At 41.7% G+C, this 17,302-nt stretch overlaps 1 protein-coding gene across 1 annotated transcript in view; it reads left to right on the plus strand.

Moving 5' to 3' along the window:
* The window catches only part of LOC126299502 (zinc finger CCCH-type with G patch domain-containing protein), a 151,411-nt gene extending 135,266 nt beyond the window's left edge, over positions 1–16,145 (plus strand). Inside the window, exons 9-10 of the mRNA XM_049991449.1 lie at positions 3,589–3,756; positions 15,204–16,145. Coding sequence (XP_049847406.1) covers positions 3,589–3,756; positions 15,204–15,526 — 491 coding nt within the window. The 3' untranslated portion in view covers positions 15,527–16,145. The remainder of the gene's footprint in view (positions 1–3,588; positions 3,757–15,203) is intronic.
* The last annotated feature ends 1,157 nt before the right edge of the window (positions 16,146–17,302 follow it).

The following is a 17,302-nucleotide window of genomic DNA, read 5'->3' on the forward strand; positions in this document are numbered from 1 at the left end:
GATTGGATCTTGTTCAAAAAGCGACAGATATTTATTCATTAGGGCTACTGACTAGGTTCTTAATCCATAAAGGTTTTGTGTTCTGCAGCCCCGTGGTATAGATGACCGTGATACCTTCTTCACTTTATCCACAAACTTATCATAGTTTTCTGGTGTTGCCTGGGGATCAGTTCAATTTTATTAAGATTGGTACTAAAAAGCTCCCAGTTAGCTTTATGGAAGTTGTATCTTCTGCGGAATGGAAGAGTTCTCGGTTGGGATACTGCAGTAACTTGGCACATCACAGGGCGGTGTTGAGAATTGGGTACAGGGTGGCAAACTGTCTTAACACATTGTTGGCCTATGTGCTCACCTGCGAATATTAGATCTGGGTTACATCCACGTTTCCAACGACCACTGTTGAAAGATGCGGGGAGTTTACTATTGTGGATGAGAGTTAGTTGGAAGGTGTCAGACCATTTCAGCACTTTCAACGATGTGCATACACACTTTTTTTCTGATGCATAGATGATATATTCGAGATCTTACCACATGAACAACAGTGTATGCAAGACATTTTGCAACATCTTAACTCACTTCACTGAAACATCGGGTTCATGGTAGAGATGTTCTAGTCAAGAGAAGACCATATGGCACACTAGGACACAACATTTACCACAGACTAACATTTAACACATTTACACTTGCATGCACCACGTAAAGAATGGTTTACAAACACAGCCTGATCAAGTGTGCCATAAAATCAAAGGACCCTAGACAACAGAAAAAGAAATTTGTTGCAGCGGCATTTATCTCTTATGTTGGTATCACATCTGCAATAAATTAATAAAATGCTTGGGGAACGTAATGTCAAATATGTAATTTACCCATTGCCCAAGATGGAAATTGTGTTGGAGTTTGTTAAGGACAACGTAGAACTCTGGAAACTAGGAGTCTACTGTGTCCTGTGCCAGTGTAGGGAAATGTTCATAGATCAGACCATGTGGACAGTAAGGAAAGATGTATAGACCACAGATGTCACACAGATCAGGAATGGCCAACAAAGTCAGCTGTCACAGAGCACTGTGTTTCCCAAGGGGCCTAACATGAATGCTAATGGTGCCAAGTTGTTAAAATAGGCCAACACATTGTGGAATTGCATTTTACAGTAATCTATAGAGATCCTGCTACACGAAAAGCTCATAAATAAGGACAGCAGTTTCCAACTAAGTAAGGCTTCAGACACAGCCTTAAGCACACTCAAAGCTCGACAGTCTGTCCACTCACACCATGCCAAATGAAGAGCTGAGATTACACTATGTAGATGCGCCTCTTCTGCATCAGCAGTGTCCTGATTCCTGAAGTGGTGACACAGAGAGCGAGGGCTAGGACTGGTGTCCCGGCTGCACACTTGCCCTTAACTTCACCAGCCGTTCCCCAACCAGGTACGACAAATGATAGCTCAACAGCAGAAGGAATTGGTTGTATGAAACAGCATCCAATAGAAGATAATGAGTCACCAGGACCACCTAAAGATGCCAATAAGCCAACATGCAGAAATGTTGCATGATTTGGACAATGCCACCTAGCTGAATATCTGAGAACATGCCAAAAAAAGTCTGAATAAAGATAACCAATTACTGTATAATATAGATGTTGAGATGTGGATATACACATATTGCAGCTCAGTTATGAACCTAGCATTCTTGTTCAGAGGGCACATATGAGTAGTAGTCAACAAGTTTTAATTAACACCTAAAAAAAGTTATGTATTTAATTATTTGTTTGTTTGCACATGCATGTCTTCTCTCCTTGTACAGATTGAAATTCCCATGTCACAATACTCTTACATGCCACCAGTGGAGCAAAACCAAGATGGTGCAGCCGACTGATAAAGTGGAGATGGACTGCATCATTTTGTTAAGTATCCTCTACCAGCATACTGCAGCATGAAGATTTCCGTGGGTTACAGGACTGCAGACTTGGAAAAAAAACTTTATTTCTTGCCTGATAATTAAAGCTCTATGGCTATTCCTTGTACACACACAATACTGGGACAATGTAAGTCTCATGTATTTATTTGTGTATTCGTTTGTTCTGAAAAACAACACTTGTTCATATGCTGGGCCATTTTGTTCCAGTACTTCCCTATATGCCCATCCACTGTGGAATGCCTCCACTATATAGTCAGTGGTTATGTTTATTTGAATCCATTGTTTCTGTTTGGTTCATGGTTGCTTAGTGTCATTTTAGCAGAAGAGTTTGTGTGAAACACATTTCAGATATCTTTATATCTTTTATATGCTTTGAGTACAGTAAGGGAAGTTCTGGCAGACTTTAAATACTTGTGGAATGAAGGAGACCACTGCATAGTAGAAGCACTGAGTTAATGAATTAAAATTTGGTTGCTTTCAAATGAATCCTTTGAGTTCGGACCTTCACGCCTGCCCCCGCCCCCCTCCCCTCCCCACACACACAAAACCTGTGTGTATGTGTGTGTGTGTGTGTGTGTGTGTGTGGGCGCGCGCGCGCCTCTCCATGTTTATGTTCGTTTGTCCTTATCCCTAAAGTATGTATGTTTTTATGTGCTTTGTGAATACTATTCATACAACTACTATAACATTCATAGTACTGTTGAAAGTATGCGAGCTAAAAGTAAAAGCAATATTCAGGGAGATCCTGTATATAACAGATTCTAAGCCATTTGTATACTGGGGGGGGGGGGGGGGGGTCGAGCATGTGGGTGTGTGTTTTCAAGGTAAACCATCAAAATAATGTAAATATCTTTGTGATGTGGAATAGAATAAAAATAAGTAATAATAGAAAACCCAGAGGCAGTATGTAAGCAGAGCCTACTCTGTTTATAGCTACCAAAGACATTACAATTCTATCTCTTTCTGTTGTGTAAGTGACCATTTACAATGGACTATTCCATCATTTAATATGTATAAAAGTTCTGAATTTAACTGAAAGTGTTGGCACATAGTCTAAAGGTCTAAAATTAAGTTAAGTTCCTTATCTGCACCATAATCCAAAATATCAGTGATACGAAAAGTGAATTTAAAACTTCCTGGCAGATTAAAACTGTGTGCCCGACCATGTCTCGGTCAGGCACACAGTTTTAATCTGCCAGGAAGTTTCATATCAGCACGCACTCCGCTGAAGAGTGAAAATCTCATTCTGGAAAGTGAATTTAGTTATTAGAAATCTTATTAGAATGCCTCTGCTACAACTGGCAATAATTACAATACTGATGATACCTGCAATTTACCAGACCCAGACAGACTAAAATTTAGTGAGCAGTCAGTGTAAGTTTGCATTTTAACAATGCTGACCAGATGATGAAATCTAAATATAATTTTAGGTAATGTGGAAAAATAGTTAGAGGTTTTTCCTGGTCATCATTTAGAGGCATGTTTATAGAGACCTGTTTAACAGTTACATATGTGCATAGTCTGTAAAAATAAAATACATATGTGCTTTGTACAGAGTTTACTCTAAGTAACTGACTAGCACTATTTAACTTTTCAGTGAACTAATTTCTATTTTTAGTTGCAGTTTAGTTTTGTAGCTTTCATCGCTAACAGAATTACATGAAACAATTTTCAGATCATTGCATGAATCTAAGAGAGAAAGCTGGTGACAATGGAAATATATTCAGTATGGAGAGGCGACTTAAAAAAATTAGAAAAAGACAAGAGAAACAGAGGATAAAACAGTATGAAGAAGATAAAGGAAAAAAAGATTTATTTTCATTTTTGAATACCCATTTATCAGGTCTGTCATACTAACTTTTTACAGCAATTTGTTTATATTATGTTTAAAGATTAGTTACTGAAACTGAATTCTAGGACCTCTGCATTTCTTACTGTTATGATAATTTATAATTACTGTGTTGTGTGAAAAGATACTTAACATTTGAAGAATATAACTGAATCGGCATATCATGGTATAGTAATCATCAGCAGCTGTGTATGGCACTAACAACTGTAAGATCGCTTTGGCTCTGAGTATTATTTCACAACAAGGAAGACAGAGAGAAATTCAGTAGGTATTTGATTTTCTGTGATTTTTCACTGCCATTTAGAAAATCAGTCTAAACACCAAGCCATACCATACTTGCTTTATCGAGTGAGGTGGCGCAGTGGTTAGCACACTGGACTCGCATTCCGGAGGACGACGGTTCAATCCTGTCTCCAGCCATCCTGATTTAGGTTTTCCATGATTTCCCTAAATCGTTTCAGGCAAATGCCGGGATGGTTCCTTTGAAAGGGCACGGCCGATTTCCTTCCCAATCCTTCCCTAACCAGAGCTTGCGCTCCGTCTCTAATGACCTCGTTGTCGACGGGACGTTAAACACTAACCACCACCACCACCATACTTGCTTTAATGGTAGGGATTTGCAATAGAATTTACATTTCAGCACTTCTCATTTGTTTTAGTCACATACACTTACCATATTTTACGGACCATAAGACGCTCTTTCTTTCTTCAAAAATTGCCTCCAAAAAAATGGTTCAAATGGCCCTGAGCACTATGGGACTTAACTTCTGAGGTCATCAGTCCCCTAGAACTTAGAACTACTTAATCCTAACTAACCTAACGACATCACACAGATCCATGCCCGAGGCAGGATTCAAACCTGCGACTGTAGCAGTCGTGCAGTTCCAGACTGTAGTGCCTAGAACTGATCGGCCATGCCGGCCGGCAATTGCCTCCATAATGCAGGTGCATCTTATATTCAAAATTGATATAAATATGTCCAGTGTTTGATTTAAAATTCCAGCCACTCTTAAAAATGGCCGTATATTCAATGTCGCGGGAAACCTATCTCTGGCAACACTGGGTACAACTGGCAGCAGCAGTACACCGATGCAATGAACGTGAGCCGCGGGGATTCACAAGCTTGCTAACACTATCTCCCTCCTGCCTTGCCATCACAAACCCACAACACTCTCTAGCTTATGATGCATTGTTGCATTCTACGGTGCCAGTGAATTTGAAGTAAAAGTGATTTGTATTACTGGTAACAGTACAATACTTTTGTGAGTAGCTGGTTCTGTAATGGAAAAAAGTAAAATGTGTTCATATGATGCAGGCTATAGATTTAAAGTAATAGCATATGCAGAAGAACATGGAAACAGAACAGCTCCCCCCTGCGGGTCTAGGGGCCAGAATAGGCTCGAGGTATTCCTGCCTGTGGTAAGAAGTGACTAAAAGGTCCACTGTAGGCTTTGACTTCCATTTTCCAAAATTTTCCCAAGGAGCAAGAAAATTGAGGAAGGGCACCTTACATGGTGCTTAGTGTCCACCATGCACTGAGATCTCTCTCATCCTTCATTTACATGGACCTGCACTTCTGCCCATTCTCCAGCTGTTGGGCAAGGTCACCCTCCTGGGTGCGTTTTCCTCCATACTCTGTGCAGTATTGCTTTCTGCGCTGTTGGCAATAATGGACTTCTTAGCTCGTTAGCACCTGATATCCAGCGTGGTAGCCAGTCCGTTGTGGTGGGGCCGCTATGTACCCTGTTTGTTGTGGCCCCCTGACCACACAGGGATCGCTCTGCTGATGCTTGTGCCCTGTTAACTCCCCACGTATGCCAAGGAGTAGATGCCCATCGTCCTGGGGCATTGGAATTCCCAGCAATGGCGATACTGTCAGGTGGCCTTTGCTGCAGCTGGGTGGCACATGTGGGGAGGGCCTCTGGTCGGAGTGGCTGGCATCAGTGCGGATGACACACCATGAACCACAGTATGTCATCTCTTGCTGGTGGTCAAACACCAGCAGTCACTAAGTGGTCAAGTGCTAAGAAATACGACCCCAAATCATCCCTCCCTCCCCCCCCCCCCCCCCCCCCCACCCCTCCCACAGCCACACCATGGGAGGAATGCCAGGCTAAGGATGGCAGCGAAGTTTATTCACCCCAGTACCTTGTATGTATGAGAGTTGTTGGGAAATCTTTCTTGTCAATGAAACCTCAGTTTTTTGTGGAGCATTGAGGGGACAAGTTTGGGGAGGTGGGGTGCTTGTCCAAAATGGGGTCATGGTCGGTCTCGATCAAAACAGCATCCTCTGCCCAGTTATGGGCACTACTTGCCTGTGACTAGTTAGGGATGTTTCTGTTTCCATCATGCCCCATAAGAGCTTAAATATGTTCAAGGGTATCATGTTTCACAGGGACCTTCTTTTGCAGTCTGATGATGAGCTGCACGCCAATTAAGAGTGGTGAGGTGTACATTTCGTCCGGCACGTCCACCGGGATCCGAGGCATAATCAGGTTGCCACTGGTGCCTTCATCTTGGCCTTCGAGGGTGATACATTACCTGAGAAGGTCAAGGAGATGGTATACTGCTGTGGCGTAAAGCGCTGATGCGGTGCTTTAAGTGCTGGAAGTTCGGCCATATGTCTTTCTTCTGTACTTCCAGCATCATCTGTCAGGATTGTGGACATCCTTCATGTCCCAGTACTTCCTGTGCCCCGCCTCCCATCCGTGTCAACTGTGGAGAGCACCATTTGCCATGTTCGCCAGACTGCAGGATTATCCAGAAAGAAAGAAAAATAATGGAATACCAGACCCTGGACCGACTGACCTACACTGATGCTAAGAGAAAATATGAGAGGCTACATCCTGTGCATATGACGTCACCTATGCCACCGCTACGGTAACAGTTCAAGCATCTTCCATTCTACCATGCACAGTTGGCTCACAGAGCTGACAGACTCCACTTGCCCCCTTGATGGTGGGGGGGGGGGGGGGGGGGGGGGGGGGCACTTCCCTCCCGGTTGCTCCTGCACAACCTACTTCAGGAGCAACATCCCCTCGAACCATCGGGGACGTCAGTCCCCACTTCTGCACTGGAGAAGCGTAAGTCTTCTTTGGCTCCTCTCACCAGGAAGGAATCCCTTGGGTCACTTCCTTCCCAGGTTCCTACCAGTGGCACCACCATTGGCTGATGCAACCACAGGTAGCTGATCATAGGGGTTCACGGTGCTCCCTAGTCCATGAAACTGAATCAGTGAAACCCTCCTAGCTGGAAAAACCTAAGGAGCAGTGAAAGAAACCTAAAAAGTAAAAGACCCCCAAGAACCAAGGCACTGCAGTGGCACCCACACCACCACTACCTACAAGTTCTGTGTCTGAGGATGAGGTGGAGATTCTGGCCCCCGTTGAGGACCTAGATCTCGCTGGGTCCTCAGACACAATGGATGTCGATCGCACAGGTACTCATCTGGTGGCAGCTGGTGACCCTGAGGCGCAGACTGCCTCGATGAGTGTTTCATTCCTTCCCAGTCTCATGATCACGTAACCCTCCAGTGGAATTACAGCGGTTTTTTCCACTACATGGCTGAGCTATGGCAACTGTTAAGCTTTACACCTGCTTTCTGCATTGCCCTCCAGGAAACTTGGTTCCTGGCAATGCAGACCCCGGCCCTTGGCGGCTACAGGGGATATTATAGCAACCGTAGGGACTATAATAGTGTGTCAGGTGGAGTTTGCATCTATGTCCTGAACTCAGTATGTAGTGAACCTGTGCCCCTTCAAAGCCCTCTTGAAGCTGTGGCTGCCACGATAAGGACAACACAGAAAATAACTCTCTGCAATGTATATCTTGTTCCAGATGGTGCAGTACCCTTGAACATATTGGCTGCACTGATTGATCAACTCACTAAACCTTTCCTACTTTTGGGAGATTTTAACGCACATAACACCATGTGGGGTGGCACCATGCTTGCTGGCCGAGGTCAAAAATTTACTGTCACAACTCGACCTCTGCCTCTTAAATAAAGGTGCCCTCAAACATTTCAGTGTGGCACATTGCACATATTCAGCCATTGATGTGTTGGAGCAGCTCCATCTCCGTGTTAGCCAGCTTATAAAACAAAAGAAACAGGAGTGTTGGGAGAGGTATGTGTCGACCCTTGTGTGGCATACGACACCTTCCCATGTCTGGACGAAGATCAGACATCTTTTTGGGTACCAGACCCCAACAGGTGTCCCTGACATTAACATCAATGGCATGTTATCTACCGACACAAACGTGATTGCCAAACACTTTGCTGAGCACTATGCTCGAGCCTCTGCGTCGGAGAGCTACCCCTTGGCCTTTCACTCCCTCAAATGGTGAATTTAAAGGAAAGTCCTCTCATTCACTACACACCACAGTGAACCTTATAACGCCTCATTTACATAGTGGAAGCCCCTCAGTGCCCCTGCACATTGCCCCGACACAGCTCCTGGCCTGGATCGGATCCACAGTCAGATGATTAAACATCTCTCATCTGACTACAAGCAACATCACCTCGTCTAATGGCGTCTTTTCATCGCAATGGCAGGAGAGTACCATCATTCTGGTACTCAGACCCAGTCAAAACCCGCTTGATGTGGATAGCTACCGGCCCATCAGCCTCACCAACTTTCTTTGTAAGCTGCTGGAACGTACGGTGCGTCGGCGGTTGGGTTGGGTCCTGGAGTCACGTGGCCTACTGGCTCCATGTCAGGGTGGCCTCCGCCAGGATTGCTCTACCACTGATAATCTTGTGTCCGTTGAGTCTGCCATCCAAACAGCCTTTTCCAGATGCAAACATCTGGTTGCCGTCTTTTTTGACTTACGTAAAGCATACGACGCCACCTTGCCACATTGTATGAGTGGGGTCTCCAGGGCCCACTCCCGATTTTTATCCCAAAACTTCCTGTTGTTCCATACTTTCCATGTCCAAGTCATTGCCTCCTGTAATTCTCCCCGTATTCAGGAGAATGGCGTTCCGCAGGGCTCCGTATCAATTGTCTCTCTAGTTTTAGTGGTTATTAATTTTCTAGCAGCAGCTGTAGGGTCATCGGTCTCACCTTCTCTGTATGCAGATGATTTCTGCATTTCGTACTGCTCCTCCAGTACTGGTGTTGTTGAGCGGCGCCTACAGGGAGCCATTCACAAGGCGCAGTCGTGGGCTTTAGCCCACAGCTTCCAGTTTTAAGCTGCAAAGTCTTGTGTCATGCATTTCTGTCGGTGTCGCACAGTTCATCCGGAACCAGAACTTTACCTTAATGATGATCCACTCACTGTAGTGGAGACACATCAATTCTTACGGCTGGTTTTCAACACCCAATAGACTTGGCTACCTCACCTTTGTCAGCTTAAGCGGAAGTGCTGGCAGCACCTCAGTGCCCTCCGTTGCCTGAGCAACGTCAGCTGGGGTGCAGATCGCTCTACACTGCTGCAGCTCTACAGAGCCCTTGTTCAATCCCACCTTGACTATGGGAGTGTGCTTTATGGTTTGGCGGCGCCCTCAGTTTACTTGACCCAGTGCACCACTGTGGCATTCAACTAGTGACAGGAGCCTTTAGGACGAGTCCAGTGACCAGTGTGCTGGCAGAGGCTGGAGTCCCTCCATTGCAGCTCAGGCATGCACAACTGCTGGCCAGTTAGGTTGCACACATTTGTAGTTCTCCTATGCATCCAAATTTGTCTCCTTTTCCCACACATGGCGGTTCATCCCCCGCATCGACGGCACAGGTCCTGGCTTACAACTGCAGTTCATATCCGATCCCTTCTATCTGAACTGGAGTCCTTGCCTTTACAACCTATACTCGAAGTCCATTCGCGTACACTTCCTTGGTGTACACCTATGCTGCAGATTCTTCTGGACCTTTCGCATAGCCCTAAGGACTCTGTTAACCTTGCAGCTCTCTGCTATCACTTCCTCTCGATTCTCCACATGTACCGGGGCCACGAAGTGGTTTACACCGACAGCTCGATGGCTGATGGGCACGAAGGCTTTGTGTATGTTCGAGGAGGACATATTGAACAGCACTCCTTGCCAGATGGCTGCAGTGTTTTCACTGCAGAGCTGGCAGCCATATATCGTGCTCTTGAGCACATCCGCTCATGCCCTGCTGAGTCATTTCTGATGTGTGACCCCAGGACACGTCGGAATCCCAGGCAACGAACTTGCCAACAGGCTACGCGGAAACCACTTCTTGAGATGGGCATCTCCAAAACTGACCTGTGTTCTGTCTTATGCACCAGGGTTTTTTAACTTTGGGAGACGGAATGGCATAACAGTACACACACAAACTGTGTGTCATTAAGGAGACTATGATTGTGTGGAAGTCTTCTATGTGGTCCTCTCGCAGGGAATCAGTTGTCCTCTGCAAGATCCACATTGGCCGTACGAGGTTAATGCACAGTTACCTCCTCCGTCGCGAGGACCCACCTCGGTGTCACTGTGGCTCACAAATGATGGTCGTCCACCTCGTGCTGGACTGCCCACTTTTAGCCACTCTGCAGTGGACTCTTAACTTTCCCAGCACCCTACCTTCAGTGTTGGGCGACAGTGCCTCAACAGCAGCTTTAGTTTGACGTTTTATTTGTGAGGGTGGGTTTTATCACTTGAGCTAAGTTTTAGTGCATGTCCTTTGTCCCTCTGTGTCCTCCACCCTAGTGCTTTTAGGGTGGAGGTTTTAATGTGTTGCAGAGTGGCTGGCTTCTCCTTTTTATTCTCATGGTCAGCCATCCATGGTAATCTGCTCTCTAGATTTGATCTCTTCTACATTTTTCTTGCGTGTCTCTGTGGTTTTCTTGTCTGATTGTGTCCAATTTAGTGTTCGTTGCCCTTCTGTCATGTTTGTGGTTTTCTCTCTTCTTCCAGCTGTGTTTTGTATGTCACTCCCACCCTTGTGGAATTATTTTAATCGGAATGAGGGACTGATGACCTAGCAGTTTTGCCCCCCCCCCCCCCTCCCCCTTATTTAAAGTGACCAACAGAGCAGCATTTCGGCCTCCACCAACAGAAAAAAAAAACATTCACTGTTGGCAGGCTAGTAAAGAAGAAATGGAAAACAAAAAAAGCAAGAGGAAGACTAAGTGTACAAGTAGAGGACTGAATGCAAAAAAAAGGGCGTATTGAAATGGATTGAAGGACACTGTCAAAATGACATTGGAATTAATACAAAAATAATTCTAGAGTTGAATGTTTATGAAGTGTCATGGACTTTGCATGTGAACCAAAACATCTTAGAAGATGGCACAAGAGTATGACGAGAAAATATTGTCTTCCCATCTTTTTATTATTCAACATTGAAAGAAAACCAGTGTGGAACTAGGCCAAATAGTGAATATAGACAGAACTCCTGACATCTGATGTATGGAGTAACAGAACTGGTGTCATGAAAGGTGCTAAAATTGTAACTATAAGAACAAGCGTACATGAAAAATATACTACACTGTTGTCCTTTAATGTTGTGCTGATGGTGCTAAACATAATCCAATGATCATTTTCAGGCACAAAACAATGCCAAAACCTTCTGAAATACCACTAGGTATTATTGTTAACGCACATGACATAGGTTGGATGGATGAGGCTGGTGTGAAGTTATAGATTAACAGAGTGTGGGAGAGAAGGAAAGATGCTTTATGGAAGAAGAGTTCTCTTCTTGTGCTAGATCAGTTTATTAGTCACTTAAAAATTTTTGTGAAAGAGAAATTGAGATACGAAAATACAGGGCTTGCTGTTATTCTGGGAGGACTTACTTCATAATGCAACCTCTTCATGTCTCAATAAATAAACCATTTAAAATGTATATGAGGGAGGAATGGAACAAATGGATGATCGATAAAACCCACCGTGAGTTCACGCCGAAGAGAGCATTAAAATGATGTACAACCAAACAACTGTGTCAGTGGATGAAAAAGTCATGGTCTAGAGTGAGAGAAGACATGATTGTTAAATCTTTCAAGAAGTGTGGCATAAGTGGCAGTGAAGATCATCTGATGATGATGATGATGATGATGATGATGATGATGATGATGATGATGATGAAGAAGAAGAAGAAGAAGAAGAACAACAACAACAACAACAAATGATGATTTTCAGGGATTCTAAAACTCAGTTAGGTTTTTGAAGCTGAGAATTTTTTGTAGTCTGGCTTTGCAATCTAATAATAAAAATGGTAATGTTACTTTAAAAAAATTGCTTAAAAATTAAAGTGAATCTTCTCCATAAAATATGGTAAATTAATTAGTATAAGTCTCTCATTGATAGTGGAGTGTTAAAGAAAAAGATGAAAATAAAATATAAATCTCCTTAGTTCATATGCATTTATTCAATATAGTGGTCTGTCTTTAAAAGGAATGCTCACAGTACATTAATAGCTGACACCTGTTGTGTAGAATATTAATTAGATTGTAGTCCCACAATGAATGCAGTTTCCAGATGTGGAATGGCGGCTGCCTTCTACATTTAGTTGAATCTAGCTTGACTGCTGTTGATCAATTGGAATCTGCTTAAAGTGAAAGTGAATAATGTACAGGAGAGATTGAAAGTACTACTCAATAAGAACGATTTCCTTGTCAAAAATGCAGACCACTTTGCTTCTTAAAAGCTTTGTGCTATGGAGATATCTTAAGGTACTTCAGCCAGTCCTTTTAGTAAGTTTGTTGCTCTGTCTGACTACAAACAGGCTTTGTGTGATGTACTTATAATTTGCTTGGGTAAGATAGATACAGGAAGATAATGTTCTTTATCACTGACAGTTTGGGGAAAGCATCTATAGTTCTACAAGGTGCACCCTGTATGCATGCAACCATTGATGATAGAGAGAAAGTTCAGTTACAGATAGTTGCAGACAAGAAAATAACAATGCCTGCCACCAGGAGCCAAGGCCATACTTTCTTTCTTTTGGCAAAGATACAGCAAACTATTTTTTTTACTCATATTACAACTCTTATTAATCTTCAGCATGGTCCCCTAAAATAGACAATAGTTTTCTGCAGAAAACTGTCCCATGAGGCAGACACAAACCAGAAGCCAGGAGCTGAAATGGGACTTGCATCTTAAAGTTTGTGTTCCATGCTGAAGTAATGTTTTCTGCATGCTCTCTGGTGCTTATGAGTATTAGACAATTTTACAACACATTTAATCTATTGCCAGTGCAAATAAAACAAGAATCAAATGGACATCTTTGGTGAAGAACAAACATTAAGCTTCCAAAATACTGAGTCAGTTATCAAATGTTTACAGAAAAAATTCAAACATTGTTAGTATGAAGGAACACAACTTTCTCCAAAAATATTAAGAATTTTCATTATAATATGAAATATTTGCTAAATATGTGTAATTGTACAGCAGTTCAAACAGAATCCGGGATTGCTTTGACAAATTTCTTCACATGTATGTATACCTCTTGGAATATCCATTCATCGAAGGAATCCCTTTATTATTTTTATTCTGTATTTTTACAGCACCGTTTTACTCTTCCAAATATTTGTTATACAGGTCATGCAGATTTAAAAGCAACACATCAGTTGTCAAAAAGATTAGTTTTTAGGCCAGTAAATTGTTTTCCCTTCACATAAATAATAGGGATGTTCCTTCCATTTAAGGTCGATGTCTCAATGCAATATGTTTTCAGATTCAAAACAGATTTAACTAACATGAAGGTGTTGTAAGAATAATAATAATCCATCTAAATATGATGATTAATGTGCGCTTCTTCTTGAACAAATGCAACATTGCTTTTCCAGCTTCACTCCTCCCTTTCATTGTCTCATCAAGCAACCTTGTGTACACAGCATATTTATTTATAAAACCATCCAAATTGGTCAGAATATGCATACTGATGCCTTGTTTCATACATATTATTTAAGTGTCAGTGTTCCTGTCCAAAGAAACTCAGAGTACTGTAAAGGTACATTTCTTAGTAATATGCTTGACACATTCCGTTGTTGAGGTTGTTTAGTATAGGTTGTAAATTGTATTATCAATCATTTGGGTTTGAGTATCATAGCAGTGGATTTTTAGCAAAATGTAATGATGATGATGACCATGACCATCATCATCATCATCATCATCACCACCACCACCACCACCACCACCACCACCACAACCACCATCATGTATCTGACTCCTCTTACATTCATCACTATTCCATTATCTTAAAACAGCTGATCTTAATTCCAGTAGTCTTGTAATCAGATGTTTTATGCTACCCATACACTATGAGACTTTTCTCTTTGAAATATATCCGTAAGTTGTAGTCTAAAGAAATACAAACTTACTTTTTTTTTTTGTAAGTTGATGATACTGTATGTCATGTGGTACCTTATTCCAAGTCTTCCCTGATTTACTTACTTGACATTGGAAGTTCACTGAGGCTTTTTGCAGATGATGCTGTGGTGTATCGAGAGGTTGTAACAATGGAAAATTGTACTGAAATGCAGGAGGATCTGCAGCGAATTGACGCATGGCGCAGGGAATAGCAATTGAATTTCAATGTAGACAAGTGTAATGTGCTGCGAATACATAGAAAGATAGATCCCTTATCATTTAGCTACAAAATAGCAGGTCAGCAACTGGAAGCAGTTAATTCCATAAATAAATTTATCATATAAAGTTGATCATCGGTAAAGCAGATGCCAGACTGAGATTCATTGGAAGAATCCTAAGGAAATGCAATCTGAAAACAAAGGAAGTAGGTTATAGTACGCTTGTTCGCCCACTGCTTGAATACTGCTCAGCAGTGTGGGATCCGTACCAGATAGGGTTGACAGAAGAGGTAGAGAAGATCCAACAGAGAGCAGCGTACTTCATTACAGGACCATTTAGTAATCGCGAAAGCGTTACGGAGATGATAGATAAACTCCAGTGGAAGACTCTGCAGGAGAGATGCTCAGCAGCTCGGTACGGGCTTTTGTTAAAGTTTCGAGAACATACCTTCACCGAAGAGTCAAGCGGTATATTGCTCCCTCGTATGTATATCTCGCGAAGAGACCATGAGGATAAAATCAGAGAGATTAGAGCCCACACAGAAGCATACCGACAATCCTTCTTTCCACAAACAATACGATACTGGAATAGAAGGGAGAACCGATAGAGGTACTCAGGGTACCCTCCGCCACACACTGTGAGGTGGCTTGCGAAGTATGGATATAGATAGATGTAGATGCTTTTGTAGGTTCTTGATCACCACCATCATTCCCCATATCTTCCTGTCCTGTAGTGAGGCATATTTGAAAGTTCTCCTTCCACACTGCCATCATAATGCTGAGTTCCTACATTCTTGAGAGTCCAGCCATAATCTCCAAAACTCAGAATTATCTTCTAATAAATTATGTAACTGATAGTAACTCAAGTAACAAAAGTTTAATTACAACTGCTCTGTATATCTATTGCATATAAATTAAGTAACACTGCAATGTTATAAAAGTCCTTTTTATTCATCTCCCAGGGAATACTGCAAAGTCTAAACCAGGAGTATCAACTGTTAAAACTGCAGCTGTTCCTGGAACGTCAAGCCTTAAAACACAGTCTGCTCGTGGTCTAAATGTTGCAAGTCTACAAATTGGAGAAGGAATTCGCCGAGCTGAAAGAGATCTTGCTCACCTTAATGAGTCTCTTTCACGTCACAGTAAAGGATCTGTGACATACAAAACACTGCTTGCGAAACAGGAAGAAAAGAAGAAGGAACTAATTATGCTGAAAACATCAGAATCTGCTGTTAATAATGAGCGAAGTCAGAGAAATGATTACAAAAAAATGACAACATTCTGATCTTCGAAAAGAACAAAGATTAGATAGCACAGCTGAATTGTTGGTGTTAAGAATTGTGGGTTGCATTGGGCTCTCAACCCAGATGTGAGGTAATTCGATAGTTTCCACAGGTATGTGTCAGCACACACTCCACTGCAAAGTAATAGTTTTATTGTGAAATAAAACTCTTTCTTGTTAAAGCATCTTAAGTATTGGAGAAATGTGAACAGAGAAGAGGGAAAGTAAAAGATTAGTTTTCTAAAACATAAAAGATATTATTGTAAACAGGAGGATAGAAGGGAAAGCTGTGATCTTTATGACTCGACAAAGCCAAATGTAGTCCTGGCTGTTGAAGGAACTGGATGTGGACATGTAACACAGCCAGCGGGTGCCCATTTGTTGTCTTTTAGCTATGTGGTAGTCATATCAGAGATCATTAATTAAGTAATGTGTCAAAGTGTTCCACTTGCTTTAACCCCAATATCTTCCTCAGACATAGACATAATGGTGCTACACTCAAGCTGGGACCACAGTTTGCCTTGTTGGGTAATAAAAAATATGTTTTTGTGTATAGATTCAATACAGTTGTAAGAAAATGATATGTTCTTTTAGTGTATACAATAAAATTATAAGAATAATATTTCTGTCATTAAAAAAGTAATTTTTTCCTTAAGCCTAAAATTAAACCACATTTCCTACAGCAGTTGTAATCTGTAAGAGTAGCAGATAATCTCGATAAATTCCATGTTTATTGTTACGTTCTTCTGCCCTTCTTGAAGTAATGTGACTAACAGGTTTGTTGCCACTACATTACACAATATAGTACAGAAAACCATTTAATACTATCCATTTTGTGTTGGTGTTTGTACCAATAAAGAAGGCACGTGTGAATGTTCTCAAAAATTTCTTCACCTCTGATGATGTAAAAGGTATTTATATGGATGACTGCAGTAAGTGGTTATTGATTGATCTCACATATCTTGTGTACCACGAGAATTAGAATCAATTGACTGCTACAGCAGTTCGTGTCCCAAGTTCATATGGTGTACGTGATTTCTCCAGCAGTTTAGAGACTTAAGCTTGTTTCTGTTGTAATTAACTTCAATGTTAGTGTACTGGCAGTGCTACTAGTGTATTCCCCCCCCCCCCCCCCCCCCAAACTTTGTCATTTCCTTTAAACTCATCTTGTAGCAAACAATGAAATAATTTTCCTGTGCTTCAGAACATACTACAACCAATTAATCAGTAGTTTTCATCATGGTTAATGCTTGTAATGTATATCATACCTGTAAACATGTATGTTTTATCACTAAAAATATGGACAAGGTTGGACTACCTGAAAATTTGAAACTGGCAATTTTATACATACTCTTTTTTTTTTTTTTTTACTACTGTACTTAGTGTTTCTACAGGACTGAGCTTTTCAGTAGAATCTTAAGTATTGGTCACTAAATAGTGTGACCATGCCGGAGTGGGTCTTTGCAGCAGCACATTTCTCCCATGTGGGTTTAATTGAGACATGATTTGACAAATGATGACATTGCTTATTATTTTGTGATTTTGAGTGTAGTGACACTAATATGCCAGATGATGATGTTGCAGTTATTAGGACAATGTTGACTGTTTTTCTAGCAGTAGTTTAGAGCAATTCATGTAAAGAAAGCTTAAAACTAAATATTTGATATTTTTATCATATTTCAGTTGAAAGTTGTTTCTTTCTCAAATATGAATTTTTTACTGTACAATAAGAAGAATAAAATGAACACCAAGACACTTCAGGGGCAAACTATGTTATTA

The sequence above is a fragment of the Schistocerca gregaria genome, chromosome X (genome assembly GCF_023897955.1).
Source record: "Schistocerca gregaria isolate iqSchGreg1 chromosome X, iqSchGreg1.2, whole genome shotgun sequence".
NCBI classification, from domain to species: domain Eukaryota; kingdom Metazoa; phylum Arthropoda; class Insecta; order Orthoptera; family Acrididae; genus Schistocerca; species Schistocerca gregaria.